The sequence below is a fragment of the Mirounga angustirostris genome, unplaced genomic scaffold (genome assembly GCF_029215605.1).
Source record: "Mirounga angustirostris isolate CCGP_5_RB_7025 unplaced genomic scaffold, mMirAng1.0.hap1 SCAF_4, whole genome shotgun sequence".
NCBI lineage: Eukaryota > Metazoa > Chordata > Mammalia > Carnivora > Phocidae > Mirounga > Mirounga angustirostris.
The window spans coordinates 145,278,248-145,288,108 of record NW_026991712.1 but is presented as its reverse complement, the minus strand read 5'-3'; the positions used below and the strand labels follow the sequence as shown (position 1 = coordinate 145,288,108).

The window sequence follows — 9,861 nt, the reverse complement described above, 5'->3', positions numbered from 1 at the left end:
CCCTCAAGGTACATCCAGGTTGTTACAAATGGCAGAATTTCCTCCTTTTCCATGGCTAGATAATATTCCATTGTACATATATTCCACACCTTCTTCACCCATTGATGACACTTAGGTTGTTTCCACGTCTTGGCTATTGTAAACATTGTGGCTCAAGACGAAACCCAAGAGGGAGACAAACCATAAGAGACTCTTAATCTCAGGAAACAAACTGAGGGTTGCTGGAGTGGTGGGGAGTGGGAGGGATGGGGTGGCTGGGTGATGAACATTGGGGAGGGTAGGTACTATGGTGAGCGCTGCGAATTGTAAGACTGATGAATCACAGACCTGTACCCCTGAAACAACTGTTAATAAAAAAATTAAAAAACAAACAAAAACCACTGTGGCAGTGACATGAGGGTGCAGATATCTCTTTGACATAGAGTTTTTGCTTCCTTCAGATATCTTCCCAGAAATGGAATTGCTGGATCATATGGTATTTCTATTTTTAATTTTCTGAGGAACCTCCATACTGTTTTCCACCGTGGTTGCACCAGTTTGCATTCCCACCAACAGTGTAAGAGGGCTCCTCTTCCTCCACATCCTCACCAGTGTTATCTCTTGTCTTTCTGATGCCATCCTAACAGGTGTAAGGTGATATCTCACTGTGGTTTTGGTTTGCACTTCCCTGATGATTAGTGATGCGGAGCATCTTTTCATAGACCTGTTGGCCATTCATATATCTTCTTTGGAAAAATGTCTAGTCAGGTCCTTCGGTGTTTTTTTTTTTTTAATTTAATTTTGTTAATGTTAATCACCATACATTACATCATTAGTTTTTGATGTAGTGTTCCATGATTCATTGTTTGCGTATAACACCCAGTGCTCCATTCAATATGTGCCCTCTTTAATACCCATCACCAGGCTAACCCATGCCCCCACCCCCCTCCCCTAGAACCCTCAGTTTGTTTCTCAGAGTCCATAGTCTCTCATGGTTCGTCTCCCCCTCTGATTTCTGCCCCCTTCATTTTTCCCTTCCTACTTTTTTTTTTTTTTAACAAGCTGGGTTATTTGGTTTTTTACTGTTGACTTGTGTGAGTTCTTTATATATTTTAAATATTAACCCCTTATCAGATATAGGATTTGCAAATATTTTTTCCCATTCCATTGGTTGTTTTTTCATTTTGTTGATCATTTCTTTCGCTGTGAGTTTTGCCTATTTTGAACTTCCTAAAAATGAACTCACACAGTGCATATTCTGATGGGCCTGGTTTCATTCACTCTATAGTCTTTCTGTGAAATTCACCCATATTGCTGTTCATAATGGGGGGTTGTTCATTTTCATTGTTAAGTAGTGTTCCTCATGTGACTATTTAATTATCTACTTGATTGTTGATGAGAATTTGAGTTGTCTCCAGTCTTAGATCGTGCATCTGTAAGCAATTTTGTACATGTCTTTTGGTGAGCATACATACATCCTTCTGTTGGTATATATTTAGGAGAGGAATTTCTGGGGGATAGGGTATGTGTATTACTGGCTTTAGTAGATACTGCCAACATTTTCCAAAATGGTTGTGCCAATTTACCTCCACACTTGCAGTGCATGAGAGTTCTAGTTTTCATGTCTTCACCACGTTGTACTATCAGGTTGCTTTTTTTTTTTTTAAAGTTAGAAAAGGAGGTCACAAGTATGTAGTGATATCTCATTGTGATTTTAATGTACCTTTCCCCATGACTAACAGAGTTCAGCATGCTTTTATGTTTATCTCCCATTTGCATATCCTCCGTTATGAAGTTTTAAAAATGGGTTGTCTCTTTTTCTTTTTTTTTTTTTAAAGATTTATTTTTAGAGAGAGAGTGTGTGTGTGTATGCTTTTGTGCGCATGAGCACAAGTGTGGGGAGAGGGGGTAGGGGCAAAGGGAGGGGGAGAGAGAATCTTAAGCAGACTCCTTGCTAAGCACAGAGCCTGATGCAGGGCTCGATCCACAACCCTGAGATCATGACCTGAGCCAAAGCCAAGAGTCAGATGCCCAACCGACTGAGCCACCCAGGCGCCCCTCTTTTTCTTCTTCTTATCTACAAATTGTTTTGGTGTCAAAAGAAAACTACCAGGGCCTCCCTGTTACTAACATTCATCTGTCATTTCTGGGGCCATTCCTTCCACGTCTTCATTTAAAAAGAGATGTGGGGAATCCAATTGTGATTGTGTGCACGCAAGTGTTTTTGAACACTTTGCAAAGGGCTGTTAAAGGCCTGATTATCATCATTGGAAGGGTTCTCACAGAAGCTGTTTTTTTTTTTGTTTGTTTTTTTAGGATTGGATGTTTTAGAAGGGATGCTTATACGAGGTGGGGAGAGGGTCCACATGAAGGGCCTCAAAGTCTTTCTGATTCATTCATGTTCGCAGAACGCTTTATACAGGTCCCTCCGTCCCCTATCACACCACCATCATTATTTGCTACTCATTTGTCTCTTCTAGACCTGCATTTGGCAGGGCTCTTCATTTTGTTGAGGCAGGGAGTGATGCAAACAGGCTTTGGCCCAGGGGAGCTTCCTACCCTCAGGACAGGTCCTCCTACTGACACCTCTCATAGCTTCCTCGACTTTCTTCATAACATTCACTCATCTTGGGGTGTATGGATGTCTCTGTCGTTGGAGCGTCCGATTCTTGATTTCGGCTCAGGTCATGATATCAAGGGCATGAGATCGAGTCCCGCTCAGGCTTCATGCTGGGTGTGGAGCCTGCTTAAGATTCTCTCTCTTCCCCTCCCTCTGCCCCCCACCCCACTCTCTCTCTCTAAAAAACAAAACCACTCACTTGTCTTAGTTCTTAATTACAAATGTGTCTGATTATTTGATTTTATAAATTCTCCTCTAGCCTATAAACCTCTTAAACCTGAGATCCTGTTCCTTTAATCCACTACCCTACCTTCTGTTTGCTAGTGCTCAGCACACACTAGGTAATGAATACTAGTCGGTAAGTAATTGAGGTGGTTTGGATCTGCATTCGAGTTGCCTGTACGATGGCATGGCTCCACCTTTCCTTAAGTTTCCAGGAAATGGGGTTACTTCTTCTTGAGACCAGTTGAGTCTGTCAAGTGCTACTGGAAAGTTGTGATGGGAAGACTGGAGGATGAGCAGTATGGGGACACTTGGGTTTTGGTCTCCCAGCCCCTCCCCTAACTTGCTGTGTGTCCCCCTTCACCCTGCCCCCCACCCCCCGCCCCCAGTAAGTCATTTTGTCTGTCTGGACCTTTGTTCCCCTCGATTTGAAGGGGAAATTTGGACTCTGACCTCAAGGATCTTCCTGGCTGCATCCTGGAGCCCAACGAAACATTTCTGCTTACAGGAAAATGCTGGGCAAGTGCTAAGCTAGTATCAGGGCCTGAGCGGGCTTGTCTAGAAGTGAAGAGCAGGCTGACCCAGGTGGCAGGAGCTATGAGCCACACGGGCTTATTCCCATGGCCTGAAACCAAATGGAGTTTGCCTAGCTGGATTTTGAAATTGCTTGTTATCCAAGGCTCCTTTTTTTCCCTTCCATTTTCTCTTTTGAACAAGAATGTTTGTTATTCTACACCTGTCCCATCGCTGAATTTTGGGAACAGCCGACTTGTTTCACAGGCTCACATGGAGAATAATTATGCCTCAGATCGGATTAAACCCAGAACCTCATCCTTATCCGACTTAGATGATTTCGTTTCGATGATGAGATCTGAGACTCTGAAGTTAAGATTTAGGTAAGATTTTGGATCTGAATTGATGCTGTAATGTGTTGAAACTCTGTGGGATGTTGGGATCCAGTGAAAGTATTCTGCATGTGTGCTGGATGTGAACCTCTGGGGCCTGGAGGGTGAACTGTGGTAGGCAGCAGGATCTGCCCTCCCCACATGATGTCCATGTTTTGTTTTGTTTTGTTTTTTTAATTTTATTTATTTATTTGACAGAGAGACACAGTGAGAGAGGGAACACAAGCAGGGGGAGTGGGAGAGGGAGAAGCAGGCTTCCCGCTGAGCAGGGAGCCTGATGCGGGGCTCGATCCCAGGACCCTGGGATCAGGGATCATGACCTGAGCCGAAGGCAGATGCTTAACGACTGAGCCACCCAGGCGCCGCAAGATGTCCATGTTCTAATCCCTGGGGCCTATGCATCTGCTATGCAACATGCCAAGGGGGAATTAAGGAGCAGAGGGAATGAAGGTTGCCAATCAGCTGACCTTAACACAGGTAGAGAATCCTTGGCTATCCAGGTAGGCCCAACGTAATCACCAGGGCCTAAATGGGGGAGAGGTGGCAGAAGCAGAGAATCAGAGAGGCAGAGTGAGCAGGACGTGGCCCAATGCTGCTGCCTTTGAAGATGGAGAAAGCAGGCCACAAACCAAGGATGCAGATGGGTCTCGAGACGCTGGAAAAGACCAGGAAACAGCCTCTGCCCTAGAGCCTCCCGAACTGTCAGATACTAAAGTCTATGCTGTTTTAAGCTACTACGTTTGTGGTAACTTGTTACAGCAGCAATAGGAAATGAATACAAGGCCCGGCCAGCAACTGACTCCTCCAGGATCTCAAACAAGTCATTTCATCTTTGCATTGCTGCGTAGTCCTCATTTCTCAAAATAAGAACTGCCGATGAAGGGGAGATTTCCAGCTTCCCGGCTTCTCCCAGGCTGGGCCAACACAGGGACAGAAAGCAAGGGCCGACTGCCATCCTCCCTGGAACGCCCTCCACCCTCCTTCCTTTGGTGTATAAAGGGCTCCCTTGGGAGCTCCCCAAGCACACCTTATCTGGAGTACTGCTCCTTATCTGCCTTTGGGGGACCCACAGCTCCTCCCTCCTCGACAAAACCCCTTTAGAATACAAAAGCTCTTTAGAACTGCAGGAGACAGAGCAGAGCCGGAGCCTCTCTGGGCAAACAGGCTTTCAGAGATGAAAGAGCCGCCCAGACAGCCATGGCGATCCATGGCCACCATATTTCCCACTGGAAGGATCGGTGGTGCCCTGAGGTAAGGCTGGCCCATTCAAAGACCTCAGATCGCCCACAGTCCCCCTTCCTCCCACCACACACCTGACACAGCACATCCCTCGAACATTCTAGGATTACAACTCCTTCATTAGTTGTGTTATGAGCTTTTATTTAAAAAGCACATTTAATACAAGGATAGTTTCGCAGATACAAGTTTTCACTTTGTATTCTACAAAAGTCTTTGAATATTATTCTCTTTACAAAAAATGGGAACCTTACAAAAATACTGACACTTTAATGTTTTCATACAGTTTTCTCTAGTTGCAGTTATTTCTTTCACTGTAAAACAAGGTCTACCACGGAACTACAATATTTTAGTTGATATTAAAAAAAATTAACTCAATGCTTTTTTAAGCAGCTAATGTAAATAACACAGGTCGAGACACAGTTTATAATCATAGTGGATATAGCTAAAATTGTTTCAGAAATAATATCTTACATAGTTAACTTTTAATGTTTTATACATTATTTATATAATATTTATATATAAAAATCATAGCTTGCTAGGAGTTGAAATGAAAGGACGACTTCTGTAGTGAGGATGTGCATGTGGTTGATCCATGTGGTTACATTTAGCCCTCTGAAAGGTCTGCATCCGCCATCGGAAAGCCTTTTTTCCTTCCTCCTTTCCTCGAAGGTTCAGTAGAAAGGATCCCTGTCTACTGCCTAGAGTGGGGCCTTGCTTAGAAGGACACTTATGGAGAGAGGATGAGAAAAACTCTACGGAGATTTAACCCATGTGTTCTGCCCAGCAGAACCTACCAAGAACTGCCCTAGAGATCAACCCCAAGACAACAGTGCTTTACACAGCTTAGCAAGAGCAGCCCCCACGGAGACCCTCGTCAGCTCCGAGATCTGGAAGGGTAGCCTGTCAGGCATGAGACCGTCTGCTACTCTGGCTCATTCTGACTTCGAGTAGCCAAAAGGCTGGTTGAGTTTTTCATTCTTGCCCCTTCGCCCCCACGTCTCTTGGGTGTAAGGCTACTTTCCATCAGCTGGTGGCAGAGCACGCCTTCGCTCTGTCGGGACCCTCCCAGGAAACCCTGGTGGGCACACAGCAAGGGCTTCGAGGGAGCAGCAGTGAGCGAAGCTAACTGTTACCGAAAGTGTGCAGGTGCTGGGTGACTGGTGAACACAACCGCGGCATCCCGCAGCTGACGTCCCCCCCATCACCGCGTGATGCGGCCAGAGAAGACCAGGGAGGGCCAGCACCCTCGATCTCTTCTGAAATGGTGCTGTTTGTGAAATTCACTCATCCACAAAGAGTCTCCTAACCACTAAAGTGAGGGGCTGTGGTTGCTGGCCTGTGGGCCGCGGGAGTGAGGGCCGAGGCCTCAGGACTAGGAGCTTGCACTCAGGATCGAATCACCTGGCTTAGAAAACTTGCTCCTTCCTTGTATTTAGGTTCCTGAACCGAAGTCACAGTACAGAACAGAGTGGGGTGGACGGAGGGACACGAGAGAGGAGCCCCCCAATGGCTATTCTCTTGATTCAGGGCTATTTCTGCCGTTGCGTGCTACGAAGTGAATCTGAGCTTTTCTCACAGGCCTGGGATTCCTCGGGTCACAAGGCTGACTGGCAGACTCTACGCAAATCATTTTAGTGTTTGTTCCAGAACAAGCCCGTGTTCACTAGAACATGAACACTTAAAACCAATTGCACATCCAGGATTTCGGCACTTGGTGTTAGTTTGCTGCTGTTTCCACATAGGTGAACGCTACCTATTTTGGAAGGCCACAGAGTAAGACTTTTTTTTTTTTTTTCCTTTTTAAAATTGGTTGGGCAAAAAGTTTTTCCCTACATTCTACTGTCTGATGAGATTGGAGAGCAGCAAGAACTTGCTGTCAGCAGTCATTTTATAAAACAGCTCAGGAGGTGGGCGGCACCTACACCATGTTGTGGTGATTGTTCCTGTCAATAATGTCCACAGGTGAAAGAATTTCCTTCCGGAGAGCCGGGGGAGGCAGGGACAGTGTCGTCTTGGTCTTGAAGAGGTCGGACACAAAGAAAACCTAGAAGCACAAAATCAGACATCCAAATCAACAGCCGACATCGGGGGTCTGGGGATAGGCAAAGGGAAGGTCATAGGAGCATGGACTTTGGGAAAAGGGGACCCTAAACCATAGATCTTTGAATAGGGAAGGATCACATAAGGATCATGTATATATATATATATATATATATATATATTCCAACTTGTGTTATACAGATAGGGAAACTAGAGCCCAGGGAAGGATGGTGACATGCCCCACGTTGCACAGCCGTGGTAAGAGTAGAACTCAGTTCTCTGGACTCTCAGTCCAGTGCTCCATATCCGAAACCCTACTTCCTTTATTTCTCAAGGCAAAAGAATAGCGATGAAAAATAAGTTCCTAAACAAGGAAGCAAGTCATAATTAGTCACACTCATTAATCCACTATACTTTCCTTTTCCTCATAAAGAAATCTAGGGTGTGACCACAAGAGATCAGCTGACATGAATTCCTATCAGCAGGACTGGAGAAGGAAGCAGTTGCGACCACGTTTTCCTGAAACCCAGGGAGCTCAACAATTTGATGGGGGTGAAGAAGCCGGGGTTTTGTGGCTGAGGGAGTCAGCAACTAACCCGGAGGAGAGGTCAAAGAAAACTCCTATCGCTCCTTCCCAAAGTCCTTCCTCCTCGTGAGCATGAGACCTCACCCAATCTTAGAATCACTGAGGAACATTTACTGAACACCCGACCTGCAAGGCTACGGGGATGGCTCGCGCGTATAGTTCCCGTCTCAATTAGCTGACGATGACAGATTCAAGAACTTGATGAGTTGGCGGAGTAAGAAAAATTTGTGCTTTGTATTAGATGGCAAAGTAAACATGCAGACATCCATTTGAGCCACTCAGCAACAGGAGTTTGTATTGAGTAAACCATAATAAGAGGCAGCTATCAGTCGTGTCTTTTAATAGGAAACACATGGCTGGAATGGAGACTAGAACGCAATTCCAAATTTCCTCATGTCTAGCAGCTTTCTGGATTGAACAGTCCTTGTCCCACAGTGGGTCATGCGCTCACTAATAATGACGGTACTTTGACTTCATTCTGGACACAGTATAGGCTAGCAAGCGAGGTTCTTAATTTAGTAAGACTTTGCCAACACCAAGGCTTGAGGCAGCCAAGGCCCAGCTGTAGTAGGGACTTGGATCACCTGTTGAACCAATTTCCAAAATGCCCTTTCTGTAGAAATAGAGCAATCAACAAAAGGACCACAAAAATCACAGCAAGAAGCTGGCGATGCTGGTTACTCAGGAGCTGCAGTGACTAGAAGACAAACGGGAAACAGAGACTTACCAGCCACTACGGAACCGTGACACCTTTTGCATTTTGTTCCCGTGCCACAGATCATCTACTCAAACATTTGCAGTCCAAGCTCTACTGAATATGCCATTTTACAAAGGAAAAAAATTAGGCCTTCTGTCCCTTTCTTTTCCAAGGAGGTATAAACAGTGAAATAACTGAGAGCCAAAGCAAGGAAAGATTTGTTCCCAACCCTGCTGGGGAGTGCCAGGCCCCCTGGCCGGGAATCCTTTATACACGCTGGAGAAGAGGCTTTCGAGTGCTCCCGGGATAAGGAAATACTAATGAACATGATTAAAGTTAAACGTGGAGACAATTAAACTTTTCAAGTCTTGCCTGACAGGTGCAGAGCCAGCGTCCCCACCTCTACCTGGAAACCACCCTCCCCTTCCCCCTTAACTTTATATCGGACGAAGGCTTCCATCAAGCCCTCCATGGCTGGCTCTCAGCTGCACTTATTCCTGCCCAGCAGCTGCCCGCACCAAATAAGGGCTCTTACTGCTCTCGTTTCTCAGAGATCTTTCTCCCAGCTTTATCCCACCTGCCGAAGACAAATATAGCAGGGGACAGGCCCCCAGCCCCCAACAAACATCTTCCCTTCAAGATTCTGACACCACCTTAATCTATTGGCTTATTTCCCAGTTTAATTTTCTGAGCTCATATCTACTGCATATTAGGGTTTCCGTTTCCCAGCTGCAAGATAGGGATGATATCGAGGTTCAAGGCAATAATGTACTTGAGGAGACCTAAACCTGCGTCTGGAACATACTTCAATAAAAAACGTTCCTTTCTGTGATGCTCTGGGCCCCGAAGGAATGACCTAACAGGCCTTGAGCAAGCCACGCTCCTCATGTGTCCCAAACCTTGCTTGTCAGCTTTTCTTCCTAGATGGGAGGCCTCTTGGGGATGGAATCCGGGCCCTAATGATCCTACATCACCCACAACACTTAGCATTGAGCCTTGCCCACACGAGGGGCTCAGTAAGTGTTTGTTGTTGAATTTCTAAACTCCTCTCTACTGGAAGCAAGCACTCTAGCCTTCGATCTTATCGGCACAGGCAAATCCCCCGGACTTGAGGGGAACCACGTGCTCATACCCTGCATGTGCACGACTGGGCGGTGGGATGAAAAGTTGAGTGAGGTCCAGCAGAATCCCCCTTTAAGCTGCATTTCGCTTTCAGCATGAGCTTGAGCTTACACAAACACTTTTTTGGGATCATGAAACCCGATCCTGTCAGGACTCAACAGGGCTCAGTTTTTCTAACGCTTGAACAGCAAAACACAAAAAGGACTAGCAAAAGTGAAAACTTCGCTCGGAGCAGCTCCGTTTCCTGCAGAAGGTGATCTCCACCCAAAAAGAAAACCCAGAGGCCCAGGCGGGGAAGGGTCTCTACAAATGAGGTAGCTATCTGATGTCTAGGGGACTGCTCCCAGCCTGCAGCCCCGCGTCCACAGATCTCTGTGTAGGAAAGCGCACAGTAGATAATAAACAACAGTGTCGGCAAGCCAGACATCTATACCCTATGCAGCAAGAACAG

At 45.9% G+C, this 9,861-nt stretch overlaps 1 protein-coding gene across 1 annotated transcript in view; it reads right to left on the bottom strand.

Moving 5' to 3' along the window:
* Positions 1-5,085: 5,085 nt before the first annotated feature.
* The window catches only part of PLPP3 (phospholipid phosphatase 3), an 83,851-nt gene continuing 79,075 nt past the window's right edge, over positions 5,086-9,861 (bottom strand). The window contains exon 6 of the mRNA XM_045897606.3: positions 5,086-7,009. Coding sequence (XP_045753562.1) covers positions 6,884-7,009 — 126 coding nt within the window. The 3' untranslated portion in view covers positions 5,086-6,883. The remainder of the gene's footprint in view (positions 7,010-9,861) is intronic.